Raw genomic sequence first — 22,188 nt, 5'->3', positions numbered from 1 at the left:
AATGAACATGCTACAGCACCCAAACATGACAACAAAATACATGGCAGGGATGCACACAAGATGCTTAACAAAAGACTAGCACTGAGCCACGGCCAATTCATCCATTAACAGGTTCAAACAAGCATGGCAAAAACGCAAATGACAAACAGATCTCAGACTTAGTGAAATTAACACTTGTCTGGAATTTCAGATCATATAGCCCTCTTCGGAGCAACAAAACAACATGCTACAGGATCTAAACATGACAAAGAAAGACATGGCATGGAGCTACTCAACAAGCTTAAAAAAGTCCCTTAGTGACCTTGAGCCAAAAGGGATCACAAAATATAGTAACAAGCACACGAACATAGCAAAAATATAATCAGTTTTCAGACTTAGTGAAAACTGGGACATGCTGAAATATAACTCACGAAGGCATGTTTACGAGCTCGATGCACTCACTACGGTGCAAGTCATGGCAAGACAAACATACATCCATAAAGAAGGCACAAAATACAAGTTAGACATGGCAAGAACAATGGCATAGCATGCACGGATCAACTACAATAACATCGGCAAAATTGCAAACAAGTTGACGATCTGCCCAGATTCACAACGAAGCAAAAGTAGAGCTCCATTAGCTCAAGCTAGGGTGCTCCATAATTGCAAACAAAGACATGGATGGATAGGGCATAACAAGATTAACAAAACTCCTTTACTGATCATCCTCAAAATAGGCACGGATCACTAGGAAACAGCATGGACATATGGCATCATGAACTAAATAATCCCAGACTTAGTGAAAACTACCAAGTCCCTGAAAACAGATTTACCGGGTGCCTCACTTTGCAAGCTTGCACAAGTCACCACACACATCACAAAAATGCATGGGTTGCACCTCTGGAAAGAAGACAAAAACCTTAATAAAACATATGAAGGACTCATAGGCATAACATGCACACAACAATCATGGCAAAAATGACAAAAGTCTAAGATGAACTAGCAGATCTGACAATTAACTCACGAAGCCTCCTTCTGACAGTATTTCGGGCATCAAGATGCACTCAAATGAAAATGATGCAATGTAATGAAATGATGTACTCATCGAGGCGAACATTTTGATATGCTATATGCCCAAATCAGAGCTACGGATGCGGAGATATCACAGGTCAAAGTATGCATGAAAATTAAGAGGAGAGGGGAAAAAGTCAACCGCTAGGGTTTTTCAGATCTGAGATCCGGCCCGATGCACTGTTCACCGGAGCGCGTTTCCCGAGGATGGCCGGCGCCGGAGTTCGTCGGAGGTGGCCGGAGGTGGCCGGAGAAGGCGTGGAGGAGGCGGTGGAGCTCCCCGGGGACCGGATCCGGCCACGGGGACGCGGGGCGGCGAGGATCCGAGGCGGCGGCGGCGGATCGGGGCGGCGGCGGCCGGGCGTGGGGACGACGGCGGCGCGGGGCGCGCGCGAGGGAGGAAGAGGCGGGGCCCGGTCGCGGGAGGAGAGGGCCGATCGTGGGCCGGCCGGGCCGCGGGCGTTGGTGGCGGCGACTTGCCAAGTGGCGGCACGAGAGTGGACCGGGCGGGCGGCGGACGGCGGGATTTTCGTCCGGCGGCGGGCGGACACGTCCGGCCGCGCGGAGATCTCTTTTTCTAGGGTTAGGGGTGGATTGAACCGCGAATTTTTGGAGGGGGTGTATATATAGGCATAGAGGGAGCTAGGAGAGTCCAAATGAGGTGCGGTTTTCGGCCACGTAATCGTGATCGAACGCTTTAGGATATGGAGCAGAGTTTGGTGGGTTTTGGGCCAAATTGGAGGGGTGTTGGGCTGCAACACACACGAGGCCTTTTCGGTCCCTCGGTTAACCGTTGGAGTACCAAACGAAGTCCAAATGGTACGAAACTTGACAGGCGGTCTACCGGTAGTAAACCAAGGCCGCTTGGCAAGTCTCGGTCCAATCCGGAAATGTTTAACCCCACACATGAAAGAAAGGTAGAAATGACCACCAGAGGAGAACGAAGCGCCGGAATGCAAAACGGACAACGGGGAAAATGCTCGGATGCATGAGACGAGCACGTATACGAATGAAATGCACATGATGACATGATATGCAATGCATGACACGCAAGCAATGACAAGGCAACAACAGCGAATAACTGGACGACACCTGGCACATCGGTCTCGGGGCGTTACAGGGATCTGGAAGATGAGCTAAATCTGACCTTTTTTGCCTTGCTTTTTTGCCTTTTTGCAAGGCAATCAGGAACGAGGCGCCTAGAGAAGAAACACCAATGGAGCCGCCATTGAAGGGTTGTGAAGGTTTTCTTGAATCTGGAAGTGGTGAGGGGAAGGGGCGTGCTGTCCTTTTTGGCTTGGGAGAGAAGAAGATGGGGCTGGGGGTTAAGTGAGGAGAAAAGAAGACGCGCAAGGGTGGGGGAGGGATCGGGCGAAGGGGGAGGATCAGGTGATTTGCCCGCTCGATGGTTGGCTGTAGGAATCAGGAGGCAGGGACCAGATGCTTTCCTATCCTGGAAAGGTGGACAGAAACTTATTATATCTGGGTGACTGCCAAAAAACGCTAAGACGCGTCATTTATATTTTGCTTTGCGTATGGAATAAAGTAACGACTACTTCCTTCGCTTCTAAATATAGGAACGGGAGTAGTAGTATTTAAGAGCAATAAAGTAAGCCACGTTGTCATTCCCAAAAACCAACACCTCAGAATACCCGGGCGGCCCACACATTAAGTTCATCGAGCGCCCTACACACCTACTACTACCTGTCATCGTACTCCTACTACTGCAGAATTAAAGGGTGGTGCACTGCTACTATCTCTAGAAGCTTTCTGTCGTATCAGGCCGCAATTTATCGAAACTTTACGAAGAATCAGGTTGTGGATTATATTCAGGGCAAATCCATGCGTGTCGACCTCATCAGAACTGGGCTGCCGCACCGCAAACCTACAGTGCAACGGCAGGTGATCAAACCCCGGCCCTGTAGCACTCGCCTCAGAGCGCGACACGGTAACAGCCAGTTTTGGACATCCTTTGTTATTCAAGCATGCCCACGGCATCAAATAATGCGTGCCCAATAAATCCCCTTATGTCCTGTGCATGGTTCTCCGGGCCATCACATCACTTCATCGAGTTAGGTGGCAGGCAGGAGGCAGCTTCATTTCACCGTCCGGCGCCTGCCCGTATAAAATCCCACAGGCTTGGCTCTCCGTCCATAGCCGCAGAGGTGTAAAGTGTTTGGGGCTAGCGATCGTGAGTTACTAGCTCAGCTCACCGCCTGTCCAGAGAGAGAGAGAGAGAGAGAGAGAGAGATATGTGGAGGCTGAAGGTGTCCGAGGGCGGCGGCCCGTGGTTGCGGTCGGTGAACAACTTCCTCGGCAGGGCAGTGTGGGAGTTCGACCCCGACTACGGCACGCCGGAGGAGCGCGCCGAGGTGGAGAGGGTGCGCCGGGAGTTCACGGACCGCCGTTTCGAGAAGAAGGAGTCGCAGGATCTTCTGATGCGCATGCAGGTATATATACGTAGATGATCCTGCATGTCGTGATGCCAAACTATATGCATGGGTGCACATGTATATCCATAGCAGACCTGAGACGGTGAGACCACTCATATCATTTTGCAACCATATCAAATCGAAAACGACATAAACTATATGCATATATAGTAACCTAAATATAGACACAATTGCATCGAAAATGGATGATTGGGCATTAAATTGGCCTACATATCCTAGATGGACGCGCTCTCTCTCTGCTTTCATGGCAGGAGCATATGAGATTGCACGCAGAATGACACTTTCCTGCTATGGTTCTCGTGAGTTGGGACGAATTTTCTATCCATCTTCTTTTTTTGTATTCTCATTTTTTCCTTTTGTGATGTTTATGGTTAAATTATTTTTACATAAAATCCATGAAAAACAAAGGTCCTTATATATAGCTAGGGTGTCATGAACGTTGTTAACTAGATGATACCCCGCACGTTGTTGCGGTAACTCTTAGTGCTACAAAATGATAATAAATAAATTGAGTAACTTTGTTAGATATATGATCTTAAGATTAAAAAGTTCTCATGGACACAATACTTGGATTATAATTATGAAAACAACAAAAGGTGAATGATGCGATCAAGTTTTCTACTAAATATAGTGATGTGACATAAGTAATCTCATATGAATAAATCAACCTTCATACCTACATAGTTATCAAGATCTAAACAAATAATGAAAACTAAAAATGAATATGACCATTGTAGTAGCTTGGGGCAGCTAGTGATGGGGCTCCTAGTCTAGCTTGCCTTACGGACATTTGCATTCATTGTGACTCTTGGCCGTGTTGGGAAGGCATCAAGGAATCAACTCCATAGTTTGCCCCGTGCATAGCTTCTCCTATCCACATCATGGTAAAATTAGATGCTAGTACTCCCTCCGTTCCTAAATATAAGTCCTTTTAGACATTTCAAATAAACGACAACATACGGATGTATGTAGACATATTTTAAAGCGTAGGTTCATTCATTTTGCTTCGTATGTAGTCACTTGTTGGAATCTCTAAAAAGACTTATATTTGGGAACAGATAGAGTAGTTAGAATTAGGAAGCACATAATATGCTGGGCAATATTTTAGTTACCTTGTTGTTGTTGTTGCAGTTTTTGTTATTGTTGTTGTTGCAGTTGTTCTGTCAGTTGTTTTTTCTTCTTATTTTTATATTAAATTTCTTGTGTGCATCCTCATTATCTTGACGTAACTTACTCGATATTAGTATATTATCTTTATCATAAAATATATGATCATTTAGTAGATCTCCCAGTCAAACTAACAAAGAAAGCATATTCAAGAAAGAAAAAAAATCTCCTACCTAGGAAAATATAAGGTTATGTTGTCTGTTCGTCCTTCGTTCAAACTTTGCATATGCCCCCCTCCCTCTCCATGTTTTGAAATTTTCTCTCATCGCTGGTTTTTCCACCAATTTTCCCTAAAATACGCCTCAATTGTCTCACCTTTTATTGACTTACCAAATGTTTTCTTTGGTAAGCCAAAAAATAATTACCAAATAAGTGTTTATCAAATAGTAAAATTATACTCCCTCCAATCCATATTAATAAATTGTACCAAAGCAGCATATAAAATTGTACTAAAGCAGCAACAATTAATATGAATCATAGGAAGTATTTATTTTTTACACAATCATACTACTAAATCACGAGCTAACCTACTAGAATATTTATGTCCATGTTGCAGCACATGGACAATTATAGTGTTGTAAAACAAAATATTGGAAAGCACAAGAAATCTGAGGAGCAAACCAGTCCCTACATGGAAGTCCGAACTAACTTCTCACATGCGAGCTAGTGAAGAAGAAAATATTGGAGAATGGAAAGAAGGAGTTCTTGCACCCAAATTCTCATGGAGAATATTAAGAAAGGTCTGTCATAAGAAACTATTTTTTGGGGGAAATCATATTTTTTTTTGTGTGGAGGAATATGAAATTCTTTCAAGCCTTCTTTGATTTATAGGATAGAAATTTTATATAAATAGAAAAATCATAGAAAGTGATATGACATGCATGTAATTTGGCGCATAGGACAGTTTTTTTTCCATTGAGTCTAAATTAATATTTATTTTCTTTAAAATACAAAGATCGATTTCTATCCTATATAGAAATAGGAATCCATTCCTACAAACTAAAAGCCTTTGAATTTTTCGTTTGCCAATCCTATCCTATAAGATTCGCGTCAGCTAGCGAGCACTGGGATGCGGCCATGCGGCCCACTGTCTTTCGCATGTACTGGTATCTCGCGGTCCACCTCCCGAGCCCACCACCCTACAGATGCGGTTTCTGCGCTTCACCCCCACGCCACGGCAGTCGTCCCCCTTGCCACCGCCCGTGCCACAACCCAGCCGCCGCCGCCGCCGACGCGGATCTCCCGACTGCGATGAAAGCCATCCGGGCGGCGGCCAAGCTGCACTACTTACTGTGTCCCGGTGAGCTTGCTGGGCCAGGTATCGCATTTCGCTCTCTGATCTCTGGAGGTGTTCCCTTTTCCCCTCTTAATTAACTCTGTTCAGGGTCCTTACCAATGAAGCAGAGACACCATCTTACACATAGCACGTGGTGTTGTCCAGTGATATAGCACGTGGAGTAATTTAACGACATATTACTGTACACGCAATTTAACGACATATTACTGTACACGCAATTGTGGACAATCTTCAGAGCTCAGACTTCTTTACAAAAATTTCAGTTTATTGCTCTACTGATGCAATGTGGGCTTCAGTAATTATAGCATCCACCGTAAAATTCTCACCATGGACTATTATGTATTGCAGTATGCAAAAGTAAAGCATCTTCAGGTGGACCTTCCAGCCATCAAGCTTGCAGACAGTGCACAAGTCACAGAAGAGACTTTACTAACATCATTGAGGCGATGCCTTAGCCAGCATTCTGCTCTACAAGCACATGATGGGCATTGGGCCGGGGACTTCAGTGGAATTTTGTTCATTATGCCCATCTTGGTATACATTTTGTTACATATGACACTATATTTGCCTTTATTTCCTGGAATATACTTATATTTTGTTGGTGGATATTGCTAGGAGAAAGCATAAACTCTGTTGTTGTATGGTGAATCGGATTATTTACACATGATTTTGTTTTGAGTAGTTACGTAAATTTTTACTAAACTTTTCCCCAACAGTTGGGTGTATCTGTCTACCGCCCTTTATGTAACTTCTATGCAGTGCCTCAGTGACAAATGAAATTGTATAGTAAAAGTTAATTTACGTTTGCTATGAAGGTTTGTCATTCGATTACCTCTTGTTGTGCTTAAGAACTACCTAGTTATAGTGAAACCTATACTACTCCATACACAATATACATCAGTTTTTTATTTACCAGCATAATCTAATAGTTTCAAATGTTGGACAGTTCAACTTGATGTTGGTTTGTAGATAGTCGTGGATTAGTTATCAAGGGTTGCGTAACATAGTTGGTGTCTGAACTAACATTTGGTGATTCTCGCAGATATTTGCTCTACATGTTACTGGATCACTCAATACTGTCCTATCAACAGAACATCGACATGAGATTTGTCGCTATATTTACAACCATCAGGCATGCAAAGTTTGATTCCAGCTATTTACTACCAATAGTCTTTATCCTAAATGTGCATTACTGTTTGATGGTACAAAAAACCATGACAAAATTATGTGCAATGTAATCTGTGTAGAATGAAGATGGTGGTTGGGGCACGCAAGTGTTGGGTCCGAGCACCATGTTTGGATCATGCTTAAACTATGTTACCTTAAGGCTTCTTGGCGAGGTGGAAAATGATGCCTTAACCAAGGGACGTGCTTGGATTCTATTGCGTGGAAGTGCAACTGCAATACCACAATGGGGAAAGATATGGCTCTCGGTATGCCACGGAAATGTAAACAATTATATATGTATGCTTGCGTGTGTGAAAATAAAGGGGGTTCCTTTGGGCCTGGGTTCTTTGATCTAAAATTGGGTACTCTTTAGTATAACGCATGGATTCTCTGCCAAACCCCAATATATTAAAGTGAAGTTTAAACAGAATGCTTTTTAAAATGAATATATGTATGCTTGCGTGTGTGAAAATAAAGGGGTTCCTTTTCCCTAACTAGCTTGAACAATCCTAAAGGGAAGTTTAAACAGAATGCTTTTTAAAATGAATTTATTTATGCATGTGCTAGATTGTTAACAATTCAGCAAACAGATTAAATTTCTTAAAACCTTTGATATTGAATGGTATTTTTCCAAGCTAATATTTTTCCTCAGATTAATATGTCTTTCCATGACTTCTTGTTGTTTCCATGTCGATTACTAGAGTAGATTTTAGCATATTATTCATCTTCACTTTAATAAAGTGGAAGCAGTCATAGTAAAATATATTCGCTTTGCAGTTTCTAGGATATGTTTAGTCTGAACTCCGAAACCTAGAATTATCAAATGTTGGTTGACAAAAGTCCAGTTGCAGTTATTTACTTGTCTAGAAATTGTTATCTCTTGACTAAGGAGGGGTTAATGCAAGCTATTCATGTTTTTTTTACTGAAGGTGGTTGGTTTATATGAATGGTCTGGAAATAATTCGATCATTCCTGAGTTATGGCTTGTCCCGCATTTTCTTCCGATTCATCCAGGTACTTGTTTATGTTGTTTGGGTAAATAATATTGATCTTCGAAATATGTAATGCCCCTCCCGAAAATAATGCAGTGGACGCCATATTTGCTCGTACTATGTAACTTTTTTTATCCTTCTCCTTACTATCTAACTTTTTTATTCTTCTCATTTCTAATCCTACACTAAATGCATGTTTTTATTGATAACATGTGTGACCATATTGACATGTTCATGCGTATATGTATTGGCTATTAAACAAATTTGATTTTGATAGACTTAAAAAGTTACGTTGCTTGTAAACTGTAAATGAGTTCTGAAAATGTTTTAATATGCTCAATCTCCATTGCATCCATTTTGTAATGACACTGATTGGTGGGATACCACTCATTAAAAAGAGAATAATAAGTTGGATTTTATTGGAATGTAGTTTATCAAGTGCTAAACTATTTTCATAGGTTTTATAATGTTGACACTCTGCATTTAGTTTTATGAAATGTACTCGATCATTCAAGACAACTTTATCTGTTTTCGCAATATTATGAATATTCTCCCTCCGTTTTTATTTATTCCACATATTAGCTTTGTCTGATGTCAAACTTTATAAACTTTGACCAAATTGTTGGAAAAAAATTAACATATACAATACCAAATTTGTTATTGTAAATGTTCATATTGTTTTCTATAAACTTGGTTAAACTCTACAAAGTCTGGCTTCACTCAAAGCTAATATGTGGAGTAAACAAAAATGGAGGGAGTGATATAAGTTTGTATCATGCATAGGGTGATGATGGTTCTAAACTAATAAGTAACAGGAGATGCTTTTTAGCTGTGAAATTAAATTTTGGTGTTAAGTTTTATTGTTTACGTGGCTAAAAGGCAGGAAATAAAAAAGAGTTCAGTAATGAGGATCATGAAAAATGCATTTGAATCGTTGTTGGTCATTTGAGAATCGCTTGATTTGTGTGGGTTCTCCAATGACCCGCCCACTAGGGTTCAACTCCCGCATGGGGTGGAATTTATTCTGCACCGTGGAGTGACCGGCAGTCATTATTCTTTAAAACAATGCCACTGGGTGTACTGCCTGGCTGGTCGAGTTTTATTTTTATAATCATCTTATTCAGGTAAACTTTCTCTTCCACAGGACGATTCTGGTGCTTTTGCCGGTTGGTTTATATGCCAATGTCTTATCTTTACGGTAAGAAGTTTGTTGGCCCAATTACACCAACAATAGTGGCAATAAGAGAGGAGCTCTATAGTGTTTCATACAGCGAGATTGATTGGAACAAAGCACGTGATACTTGTGCTAAGGTTCGTTTAGTGAGACTGCTTTCACTAAAAGCAAAACTTAATTTAGAAGCAAATACAGTGGATAGTACGTTTTTGTTGAAAACAGATGATATTGCGAAGTGCAAACCAGTTACCAATTACATCTTTTGTTTATTTATGTTTGCCATCTCTCATGTAGTAGTAGTAGTAACAGTATATGTAATAGCTTCTAGTTATATACGTGACATAATATGGTTCAATTATGTGTAAGTTCCAACTAGAATGACATTGGGTATCTCGTTACCTCATTGCTCGTTGCTTAGTTCAGCTTTGCAAATTATATGTATGTATACACTACATGTTTACGTTCTTTTTTAGTCAAATTTTGTTACTATTATTACCTCTAGTGTTTTCATGAAACCAAAAAAAAACAATTACCTTCTGAGAAATATGACTATGTGTAAACATATGTTGAAGAAGCACTACACAACTGGTGAAACTGCTGATCAAACTTTGCTAAGAAAGATCACCGTTTTTTTATTACTCATTAAGAATCCTTACTATTTTCCTTGGATTAAAATGTCAGTTTTTTAATTTCTTTGTCTAAATATATGCCTTTTGCTGCTTGATTATCTGTTATGATTTGTTGCATGCAGGAAGACCTTCGCTATCCACGGTCGTTGCTGCAAAATGTTATTTGGACTTGTCTTAATAAATTTGTAGAGCCAGTGTTGAATTGTTGGCCAATCAATAAGTTGAGAGATACAGCGCTGAAGAACCTCATGAAACATATACATTATGAAGATGAAAGCACTAAATACATTGGCGTATGTCCGATTAACAAGGTAACAGAAGCAGATGTTGTGGCTTTCTAAGGAAAGATGTTTGGGGCCAGACCTAATTCTTTTACTAAGGACCAAGCTTTATATTTGGGGCCAGGCCTGAATTAAATAGGACTGTTTTCATATCATGCATGCTCTGCAAGGCTTTGCCTGTCCGTATGCCATTTTCCTGCAATATATATTCTGGAAATCTTAACAATATCTATGGGAAAAACCTCATACTCAATACTGTTTGTCTCCACATGTTCTAGGTGGCACCTGTCCTGATACATGAAACACTCACTGCAATAATGTTTTGTCACCCTCATTATGCAATCATATGACACAATAACCTTGGTACATTTACTGTACTAAAAATATACGTACAAAGGGAGAATAGAACTACAGATGTTTAGTATTATTTCATCATGTATCTGTAGAGTATGGCAATTCCGATCTGCCTCTACAACTCTGCCCCTGAAACTGAAAGTGATTACATTTGTAGCTTATCCCTTCATACATGTCAAATTCATTTGTTAACATCCCTATTAGCAATTTTACCATCCAAATAACCCCATTGCCATTTTTCTTATTTTCTTGACAGTTGCTTGCAATTAATCTCACAATCTGATTCATTTCACATTGACAACACTTGTTGATTGCTAGGCACTAGATATGATTTGTTGTTGGAGCGAGGATCCAAATTCAGATGCACTGAAGTTGCATCTTCCAAGGATCTATGACTATTTATGGCTTGCAGAAGATGGCATGAAAGCACAGGTAACACCATCTTGTGTATCTTGTCCACTACTTGTCCTTCACTCCACTTGTTTATGGTTCAGAGTTGCTGAGGACTATTATCAGTAACCTTTAAATAAATAGCTCAGTTAGTTATCTTGTTGATCCTACTCTTGCTGGTAGATTATCTGTTTCTGCATTTTGTATCACCTGAAAGTTTGTTACCAGTGAGACCTAATTATGAGAAAAGAATGTCACATACTATCAGTAGTCCTCTTGTTGGAGCATGACCTAATTATTTGCACAGAAAGATGGCGCCTCGTTCGCGACTCACCCCCACCCCCTCTCCATCATTTGAGCAACCCGTAACCTCTCGATCGCTAGTTAGGCCAAACTGCTTCCAAGGCCCATTTATCTCTCGGCCTAAGAATTGTCTTGCATGCCCCGAGTGGATCGAGATTGGATGATTTCTAGGTACCAATTGATCCAGCTCAGTATTTGAATAGATGGTCATTTAGTCCCCAAGCAATGTGCTTGTATTTTTTAGTATATATGGGATAAAATATATAAGAAAACCATGGAATTAAACTGTAGCGTTCATACTAACTGACAAACGAACTAGGATATTGCAGATTCTGTAAACATAATTAATCAATACTTTGATTGTTTTCTAACAAATGTCTAGTTGTCTACATAAGAAACAATACGTCTTGTTGGAAAGCATCATGCATGCGGGTAAACAGGTTAATTGAATTATCTAAGGACAATAAAATGAAAGTACTGGATTACTATTTGTGGACGATTTATGATAGCTAATAGAAAAGGTGAACTAGAAATTCTCTAGAGCAAAAGATTACGTTGGTGGAAATTATAACAGAAAAATAAAAGCATTGATACAGAATCTTTGGAAAAACTAGTGAAACAATTAAAGGAACTAAAAATAAAGAAAGTACAGAAAATAAATGAAAAAGAAACACGGAACCGTATTTCTAAAAGCACGTTAACGCATGGCTACAGCTCAACCAATACATATAAAAAACAAAGTGTACCATATCATTCTTCTTGGGTCTATTCCTTTGACCTTCTCTTTTATTTCTTTGACTTTCTCCTTGAATTGTTGACTCCTTAGCTGTGTTGACCCATCTTGACTTGCATTGAATTGACTTCATGCCACACAAGTTCCCATATAGGAAATACTATTGTAATTTGGATTGTCTACTTCACAAACAATGTAGCAACACATTTTTTAGTTATGTTTCATTAATCTAGCTTTATCATAATTATAATTATTTGGCATGTACTTTATTTAGTATCATGAGATGCACTTAGAAGTTAGAACGACAACATTCTTTTACCATGAGATACACCCATATTCATATGCGAGAAGATGTTTTAACTTACCCAGTAACCTTCCTAGTAGAAAGGCGGCAGAACTTTACAGTGAACTCAATATATTCCTATGTTTTGATAGAAAAACGTGACACTATTTTTGATAATGACTTGTCAAAATTTTGCTGTACTAATTTGTTTGTTGATATATCCATATAGCTATGGTGATGTTTTCCCTGTCTTTGACAAGAGAACCGCATTACATACACCTGTGGAATACATGTTTTTCTTTATTTAATTTCAAGAAGCATCAAGTACTTGTTTGCAATGTGAAGACGCATGTATACTACAGACACCTTTATCCCGTACTTTCTTTACAACAGGTTTATGATGGTTGTCAAAGCTGGGAGCTTGCTTTTATTGTTCAAGCATATTGCTCGACAGACCTTGTCAATGAGTTTGGTCCAACACTTCGGAAAGCCCATGAGTTCATTAAAAGTTCACAGGTTCGATGTTCTCTATCTCATAACCATATATACTGTAAACAAAATAATATTTATTTGCATACTAAATTTTGACATGCATTTTTTTTGTACGGGAAGGTTCTTGAGAACCATCCTAACAGTGAAGCTTATTACCGCCATAGGTCAAAAGGTTCATGGACACTTTCAACAGCGGATAACGGGTGGTCTGTATCAGATTGTACTGCAGAAGCACTTAAGGTCAAGACAAGTTACTTCTAATATTCCCTTTAATCTAGAAATGTGGAAGGTTCTTTGCTGTTAAAAGACTGATATACCGAGCATAGTACTTTTTGATATGCACTTCATCATTGATTCTAATTGGAACATTGATCTAATCAACTTAATTAGGTGCGTTTTGCACGCATTATGGTTTACACACATGAAAGGAGAACAGAGCTAAAACTCATGCACATAAAACTCATTATACACATATTATCGTCATTCTGCACAAATTGTAATCTTTTATAATACATGGATAGGTCACTACCTACATACTTGATTTTTTTTCTAATACTCTTATTTAGGCATTGTTGTTGTTGTCGAAGATCTCTCCTAATCTTGTGGGGGGTCCCATAAAAGGAGAAAGGTTGCATGATGCAGTCGATTGCTTACTTTCTTTTATGGTATGACTCTAACCTATTTACTTTTGTCAATTCTGTGAGGTACTATAGACGAATGATACCTTTTTTCGAAAAGGAGGATTACCTCCGGCCTCTGCATCGAGCGATGCACACAGCCATCTTTACTACATTATTCAACAAGGCCTTACAAAATAAATACATACCCAAAGTCACCTTCCTGGCGAAAAATGTCGCCCTACCTACAAGATTGATGATGTGCCCTAATCTCGTGTCACGCACACCAAGAAATCCGGTGGCCTCACAAGCCGCCCACCGGCTAGCCGGGAGCACCAACCGGTCTAGCAGACCCTCAGCGTGTAGAATCCGTCACCGTCTTCTTCCGCAGTCCATCTTCAGGAGCAATCAATGTACTTATTTTGGCAGATCCTTCTGACGTCGACGCCACCACGACGCCGGACAACACCAGCCTCCTGCGCATGCCCATCAAACGGTATCCAGCGCCAAGACCCCGATGCACCTTGCCGCCAAGGCTTGCCGTTGTCAATACTATAGATGGCACGCTGCTCCACTTAGTCACCGCACGCGAAGCATACGGAGACCTGCGCCCAGCCACGAAGCCAAACACTTGTCCCTCCAGCCGTTTTACAACCCCAAAGATGATGCTCTCATGGGGGTGACGATGCAGGAACCTCGCCATCATCCGATCTGGAAAGCCAGAATTTGCGGTTTCCCCTGGGGCACACAAGGATTGCGAATCGCCGCACAACACCTCCAACGAGGTAATGACGCCTGCGGGCGCCGCCGTTGACAATTCTGGCCGAGGTTGAACCAAGCTTTCTCTGGCAAATTCGCGCCCATCCCCGGTTGGACCACCAGATCTACCTCATCCGTCATCCAGCACGCCCATGGGTGACGTCTGCTCCAGGAAACTGCACGACCGGAGGCACACCACCGCCCCGCCTGGGTGAGCCATCGACAGCGAAGGAGCCCTCACCGCTGTGCCGCCGACGTCGGACGACGCACCGCACGCACCTAAGCAGATCTCCGCCGCAACAGCATCCCGGAGCCACGGCGGAGGAAGGCCCTGTCGCCGCCATCATCCCCCACCTGGGCTTTGCCCCGTGGAGCTCCGGTGGCGGCGGCGGTTGGGGGTCGAGGAGCGGCTGCAGTTTCTCAAGAGCCGGCGTTGGCGCAGATGGATAAGACTATATTCGACGAATGATACCTAATCTACTCCACTATGTTCATCTCTTATGTGGTGGTCTAAATAAAGCTGGTGTGTGGCTGTGACTCATGCCTAATGCTATGAAATAAATCAAAACTGTTAGATCCAACATTCAGCTACAAAAGATAGAGCGTCTATGTCTAGCAACCTTGAATTTTTTTATGTCACAAAGTAATTTTGTATCATGAACTAATGACCCACCAAGATTCAAGATCTAATCTTTGATTCTATGTACACATTGATTAAATACAAACTATTAAGGAGCATTAGTAGTATTAGTATTAGTATAGGTCTCTATACATACTTGTATTAGTCTGATTTCATTACTTGTACTCCAAGTCCCTCCAATACAGATAAGTTGCTCCTCTAACATGATATCAGAGCCTAGTTTTTTTACTGGATGCACAACTCATCCAATTCTGATAAATTCGTTATTTTGGTCTCCTTCTAAACATCGCTTTCCCAGATCGATACCTAGCCCACCTCATCTACTCCTAATCGAAACCCCAATCAACTGTCCTCGTCTCATTCTCAATTTCGATCCCATCCTTTGGTCTCTGTTGATCCCCTCTTCTCAGATCGATCCACACCACATGGCAACAGAAAGCAATGAGGCTTCTTCCCAATTGGATCACTGTTTTCGTCAGCGCCCTACACCAGCACTTCCCGGCGCCCAGCACCAAGATGCATCCACCCACCATTCCTTGTTTGTCTGATACCCTGCACCAACCACTGGCTCCACATGCTCTCCCGTCCACACAACCCTGCCTCTAGATCGAAGTTGGTCTGTTTCCCTGACTTAGTGTGATCCCGCCCGCGTTCGTGTTGGATAAATTAGCAATTTTTAATTGATTTAATCCATAAATAAATCATGAACATGCCATTGATAGTATTAAACTCAATACTGATATGTTATCAGGTAGGCATGTACTACGCATATAGCAGAAACCTCTACGTAAATAACCAGTACGGCCAACACATAAATAAACAGGAGAGGGGTAAATGAATTATACCCTCCAGGGCTAGGTCAAAGCCGTGGTGGCGGCAGTAGCATCTTCAGCAGTGTTCTTCTTGGCTTTGTTGGTCTGACTCATGGCGATGTCGAGGAGGACGAGGACGTAGTCGAAGTTGAACAGTAGCAAGCAGTCATGTAGGAGATGCTCCTCGAAAACCTAATCGCCCTTCTCTCGATGCAAGATCACAAAGGGTGGGGTTCCAGAGGCCCGCTCTCCCGTACAACCATGCACGCGACGGACAGGATGGATCCTCGGAAGCAGCAACACCGAGTGGAATGACGGTGGGTTTGTGCGTGAGGCGGTAGAGCAGATGTGATATGATTTGGGTGACGGCTAGGGTTGCCGACACCTCTAATATATAGGCGGTCATGGTAGGGAGGCGTGGGGCTGGACCCATGCCTGAGTCGGCAACAACCCACGATCCCACATCTCGGATTCTTAGTGCGTTTGTCAATGACTCGTAATTCATTGCGTCCGTTAATGACTCGCAATTAACTGCCAATTAATTATCCATTCCTGGCCGGCAAAAATTAAGCGCACACATGACATAGGTCTGAGCTTGGCTCGGCTCAAGCTCCAATAGCATGTGGAAGAGAAACTCTTATAAAGGGGTCTCAACTCTCCTCCACTTGTGAGGTGGGACTAAACTTCCCACAACCATGTCATGACACCCACATGGGCCCTGAGAGATTTTTCTGAAATTGTTTTATGGGCCTAAAGACCATCTATATTTCAACAATCCCCCACCAGATCTTGATGGCTCATAGTGTTATCCTCTGTTGATATATCGGTATTTTCGGTGGAGACCAGTTAAGGTTGAATATCCACCTAGAGCAAAGAGCTACACTCCCCCACAACTGAATAACGGACTATGCCTTGAAATGTCAGTTTGGCGTAAAGAAGTTTCACCCATTGTCTTACCGGTACTAGGCTGCCAAAGGCTAACCCCGCAGGTGGAGCATATTAGTCACACATCTGCCCTATTCATGAGCTTACTAGAGATCACCCTATCTCATAGACTGACCAATAGTCGGGCTCATATAGGTGGGTTCTTCCAAATATTGCTCTGTAGGATAGCATCTTGCTTATACAAGCCTCTAAACACATTAAGACAAAAGTCAACCTGCCATACAGTTTCCAAGAGTACCGCATCTCCAACGGAGCGGGTTAGTAAAGTTACTCTCCTCAGTTAACCAGTAGCTTGTTTTCCCAAGTCCTACTTCATGTGGGTCTCATACCCATCTCCCTCAATGCATTCTCTGTCACAACTCATGATAGCCCATTTGTGAAGGGATCTGCCAGATTCATAGCTGGCTGGATATAATCCAACGCTATCACTTCGGAGTTTCTTAAATGTTTGATAGATTTTAATCTCCTTATGTGCTTTGTAGATTGCATGTTGTCCTTTGAACTTTTTGCCTTGACAATTATTTTCTGATTGTCACAGTTCATAAGGATAGCCGGAAATCATTTTTCAACAACTGCAAGTCCATCAAAAGCTCTTGAAGCCATTTTGCTTCGGTACATGATTTGTCTAATGTTGCGAGTTCCGCTTTCATTGTCGACTCCGTTAAGATAATCTGCTTGCAAGACTTCCAGGAAACGGCGCCACCATTAACTGTAAACACATATCCACTTGTGGCCTTCATCTCATCAGCGTCAGAGGTCCAATTCGCATCACTATACCCTTCAAGTGACGTCGGTTATCCTTTATAGGGAAGTCCATGGCTCACAGTACCTTTCAGATAGCGCATAACTCTTTCATGAGCATGCCAATGTACATCACCCAGATTGGAAACAAACCGGCTTAGTTTGCTACAGCAAACGCGATGTCAAGCCTCGTAGCGCATGCTAGGTACATGAGTGAACAAATAAGTTGAGAGTATCACAATTGATCTTTAGTTCTGCCTTTGAACTTTCAAATCTGCGCACTAGGATCATACGGTGTTGGAGAAGGTTTGCAGTATGAATATCCAAAACGACTCAAAATATATTCAACATGGTGGGATTGCAAAAGTGTCATTCCACCCTCATTATCTCAAATAGCTTGTTCAAGATAACATCAACCACACCAAGATCTTTCATCTCAAAGTTATGAGATAGAAAAGTCTTAACCTCCTCAATGACTTTGAGGTTGGTTCCAAATATCAATATAAAGTCAGTGATAAAATAATACATTTTTAATACTAGCAAACATTGATAAAAATATACACCTAATAGTCCAAGATGCTTATCTTGCAGTATGAGGCAAATTCATTGTAGAGTTTTCTCTTCTTCAAAACATCACTGTTTTCTGATTCTATCATCATTATCAAGGTCTGTCTGCTTGACATCATTGCCGCTCTTTGGTGTCGAGTCTTCAGTGTTGGCCTCGTGGGATGGACCTAATGGTCAATAGCGATAGTTGGGCTTGGGCTACTTGTCTGATGCCTCTAGGGATTTCCCTCTAGGATGCTTAGACAGCCCATATCCAAGAGCTGTCCCATGAGAGTGCCTCCTATGCCTTCCTGTGTCTAAGGTCTTCCAGGGCCCCTGTCAGTGCCACATCAGCTGCCAGCTAATTGTTTTATTCATTTTGGTTTGCTTTTTTTTTGCGACTGTATGCTAGGCTTGGTTCCCCTGGATTTTTGTGCATCCAGCACTCTGGTTTGTATTATGAATCATTTGTACAGATGGGGAGATAGCCAACTGCATAAAATACGATCATATGTATCATAATCAGCCCTTTAAATTATTATTATTTACTGAAACTGTTTTTTCTACTTATGTATGTTTTATAAGTTTCTCCGCTGTCTTACAACGCCATTTTCTTATTCTACTGAAATAGTTGTACTTCTGTTTTGCATTTCTTATCTATGGTTTATCTGATCTGCCAGAATGACTAACCTTTCACATAAATTATCGCTGATCATACTTTTTTCTCCTTTGAAGAATAAAGATGGCACATTTTCTACATATGAGTGTAAGAGAACTACATCTCTATTAGAGGTGAGTATTTCACGGTTTTACTTCTATTGTATGGAAAACCAAGTATGCCAATTTTTTGCGGACTCTACGTGTGATCAGGTTTAAAAAACCGGTTTAAAAAACCATACACAAAATAATCTTGCAGTCAGGCCAAACAATTTCAGATTGCAAATTCACAATTTGCAGGTTTCATTTTGTTTGACTTTTGTTTGCTCATCGGTATTCCTCCTGTGTATCATATATCTATCGAGAATGTTCAAATGATAATGTTGTTTTAACATGTTTTTCCTGACTATACATACACTAACCTGGATTGTTTTTGGCAATAGGTTCTCAACCCTTCTGAAAGTTTTCTGAACATTATTGTCAATTATCCGTAAGGATGAAAATATATCTTCTTTCTTGCAGAAAATATCATTGTCTCTGTTTTTCTTCATATACTTGAAGTGCTAATTCACGCCCTTCAACTAATTGATAGATCTGTCGAATGTACATCATCCGTGCTTCAGGCCTTAATTATGTTCAAAGAGCTTTACCCAGGGTACCGCAAAGAAGAGATAGGAAAATGTATTAAAAATGCTTCCAAGTTCATTGAGGACAAGCAAAGAAAGGATGGCTCATGGTATCTATTTTTATTTTTTTGGTGTTAATTATTTGACCTTCTAAAATTTGCGTCACTGACTGGATTATTTACCATCTAACAGGTTTGGCACTTGGGGTATATGTTTCACTTATGGGACGTTCTTTGGTGTAAAAGGATTGATTGCTTCTGGAAGAACTTACGAAAATAGTTCTTCCATAAGGAAAGCATGCAATTTTCTGTTGTCAAAGCAACGAAGTACAGGTGGATGGGGAGAGTCGTATCTTTCTAGTGAAACTGAGGTAATTCTTGCTTCTTTCTGTATTAAATACACGCTCTGTTTAGGGTTTGGCAAGATCATGCTTGATTGGCATACTTGTTAGCTTGATAGGCCAGATACAAGATGCTATCTACCTATCCGTGAAAAATCTTTCAACCGCATTGTCATCTTACTAGAATCCCACTCTCCCAGTACCAGTGACCTGTAGTTATATCTTGCAGCTCACTATTGCAAACCCAAAATCCACAAAGAGTTCAGAAATTCAAACCATTCATCGGAATTTCAATAGGAATATAGTCTGCAGTGGAACTCTTGGTCTACTAAACACTTGTTCCAGTGCCAGGTCCATTATACACGCAAGGCCAACTGATGGGCAACACAGCCTTATAAGATGGCTTGGGTGGTCGGCCTTTATTAGTTGTGCTATGCTTCATCCCATGACTCAGTTTGTTCATATCGTCTAGCTAGTCTTGAGTAGTAATCCTATATACCTAGTTGATCCCCACTAATTTTATTTATCTCAACATGCATACATGCCACCTCACCACACATGCCACCTCATCAAAGGTCCACCCCAGTATGCACGGGAAATTTCTAAGGATTCTAATCCTCCAAAATTCTATGAAAATCCTCGAAATCAAAGGAGCCCTAAAATGAGATTAGCTAGGGGGTCACCTAGGGCTTAACTGCCTGCCTCTTTTTGAACCCTGCTTAGTTGTTTCGTCATGGTTTATGTGCATATTTTTATTTACTTGTAGGTACTAGTTGTATATGGCTATATGCCTAACTCAGCACCCCACAACTCCTATGCTCTCAGAGGAATTCCAGTTTCCACACATAATATTCTTACTGATTATCCGTCTATAATCAATTAACAATGATGTTTTCACTTGAACAGAGAAATTAGTCATGTCAGTTGATGTGATGGCATAAGGATAGGGGAAAAATGGTGACAAAAAAAATGTATATTCTAATTTCGTTGTCGATATTAGGCTTAACTTACCAGCCTGGATGTTTCACTGTAAAGCCCTCATTTTACAAGATACCAACTTGAGTTCTTAGGAGGTGTTTGGTTCGTACATTTTCAGCCATCATCTGATTACAGCGCAACCTCATACCGTTAACTTTTGTTTGGTTCACTTTGAGAGCAAACAAATCTCCGTAATCGAGTTCCACGGTAAGTCAATCTCGATACCGGGCGATCCCCTCCGGAAACAGATCATGTTACCACCCATGATCTGATTCCAGTACCGTTTACGTTGACAGAGTTGAACCAAACACCTCCTTAGATTCTACAGTTAATCGCACAATGCTTATCCAATTAGCATCACTATAACTCACAATTGTGGAATGCTATTCCTTTTGAACCATCGCTATATTGTCCCTCTAAGTCAAATTTAATGAAAGTAAGTCTGGTTTCCGCTATTTGACAGGCTTATGTGGAGGCCACTAGTCCTCATGCTGTGAACACTGCTTGGGCAATGTTGGCTTTAATTTATGCTGGGCAGGTATGTTTGTTCCTCGTTCATTTGAATTGACTCTAAGCAGCTAATATATCATTTTGAACTGTTCTAATTTTCATGTGTTATCATCATGGTCATTCTATTCAGGTTGAACGAGATCCTACGCCACTATATCATGCTGCAAAAGAGTTGATCAATATGCAACTAGAGACGGGAGAGTTTCCCCAGCAAGTAAGTATTACAAAATTTAGGCTTATAGAAGTAGGGTACACTATCAATAGTTTATACATATAATGACCTGGATCATACGATCTTCAGAATAATGCTTTTCATGGCACAGACCCTACCGTGATCCTGTCAAATCCTCTGATAACACTGCCACACTTGGACCTGTTATACTAATACATATATTTCAGTATCATGCGGTGGTTACTGCCCTGAAGCAGTCTGAACTTTCACCTTTGATGACAGGAACACGTTGGATGCTTCAACTGCTCCATATACTTTAATTACGGCAACTATCGCAACTTATACCCCATTTGGGCTCTTGGAGAGTTTCGTCGTCGACTGCTTGCGAAGAACTGAAACTGATGACGATGATATGTCACTTCACTGCTCTTAGGTTTAGGTGTGGTCGTGCCTGTAACGAAAAGGAGGACCTTAGCCAAACTATATATATGTGTGTACCACATACTGCAATAACACTTACAACCAAAGTGAGTAATGCAAACATAATAGCGCCAGTATGGTTTGTACATCTATGTTTTGGACTGCAATGGCATGTCAATTACTTTGCTCCGTGTGGTATCAAGATTTTAATCACGGCCCAAACTAGCGCCTTCAGGGGTCAGGGGCTCAGGGCTCACTGGCCAGAATTAAAATTAAATGTAAAATATAAGAGCGATGGAGGGGAGGTGTATCTGACGTTGACCAAAATTTGTTTCACAAATATATTGGCTAGCTCCTACTAGAAAATTTATTTATTCTTGTGCTCAGTACCGGTCTATGGTTCAGTTACTTGCACTCTCTATTCCAAAATAATTCAAGTTCTATGTTTGTCCTCAAGTTTAACCAAGTCTATATAAAAATATATCAACATCTACAACACCAAATTTGCTTCATTAGATTCATGATGAAATATATTTTCATACCAAATTTGCTTATAGCATAATTTTCTATAGACTTGGTCAAATTTAAAAAAGTTTGACCTAGGACAACTTCAGTTATTTTGAAACATAGGGAGTAATATGTTAATTTCTCTTTTGACCA

At 41.0% G+C, this 22,188-nt stretch overlaps 1 protein-coding gene across 4 annotated transcripts; it reads left to right on the top strand.

The window, feature by feature from the left end:
• Positions 1 to 3,181: 3,181 nt before the first annotated feature.
• LOC125522489 (achilleol B synthase) lies at positions 3,182 to 21,717 on the top strand. 4 transcript variants are annotated; one of them, XM_048687547.2, is made up of 18 exons: positions 3,182 to 3,500; positions 6,316 to 6,501; positions 7,010 to 7,099; positions 7,215 to 7,400; positions 8,064 to 8,148; positions 9,271 to 9,437; positions 10,052 to 10,240; positions 10,883 to 10,996; positions 12,667 to 12,789; positions 12,886 to 13,005; positions 13,332 to 13,430; positions 18,561 to 18,617; positions 18,926 to 18,972; positions 19,075 to 19,218; positions 19,301 to 19,478; positions 20,890 to 20,964; positions 21,067 to 21,150; positions 21,391 to 21,717. In XM_048687547.2, the coding sequence occupies exons 1-18, from the start codon at positions 3,303 to 3,305 to the stop codon at positions 21,502 to 21,504; spliced, it is 2,256 nt and encodes a 751-aa protein (XP_048543504.2). In that variant the 5' UTR covers positions 3,182 to 3,302; the 3' UTR covers positions 21,505 to 21,717. The 4 variants fall into 4 exon arrangements, with proteins under 4 accessions (XP_048543504.2, XP_048543505.2, XP_048543507.2 ...); XM_048687550.2 differs by lacking the exon at positions 3,182 to 3,500 and adding an exon at positions 5,756 to 5,970; XM_048687549.2 differs by lacking the exon at positions 3,182 to 3,500 and adding an exon at positions 5,756 to 5,988.
• Positions 21,718 to 22,188: the final 471 nt, after the last annotated feature.

Source organism: Triticum urartu, chromosome 7A (genome assembly GCF_056163025.1).
Source record: "Triticum urartu cultivar PI428250 chromosome 7A, HENAU_Tu73, whole genome shotgun sequence".
NCBI classification, from domain to species: Eukaryota; Viridiplantae; Streptophyta; class Magnoliopsida; order Poales; family Poaceae; genus Triticum; species Triticum urartu.
Note: the sequence above shows the minus strand (reverse complement) of the source record. Positions and strands in the feature narration are given on the sequence as shown.

What these genes read in the sequence shown, in the direction of transcription:
- LOC125522489 (XM_048687547.2), top strand. Translation starts at nt 3,303, where the DNA reads ATGTGGAGGCTGAAGGTGTCCGAGGGCGGCGGCCCGTGGTTGCGGTCG. An exon ending in TGTTCATTATGCCCATCTTG is followed by an intron (nt 6,502 to 7,009) that starts GTATACATTTTG and finishes TGATTCTCGCAG; the next exon opens with ATATTTGCTCTACATGTTAC. An exon ending in GAACTACATCTCTATTAGAG is followed by an intron (nt 18,618 to 18,925) that starts GTGAGTATTTCA and finishes TTTTGGCAATAG; the next exon opens with GTTCTCAACCCTTCTGAAAG.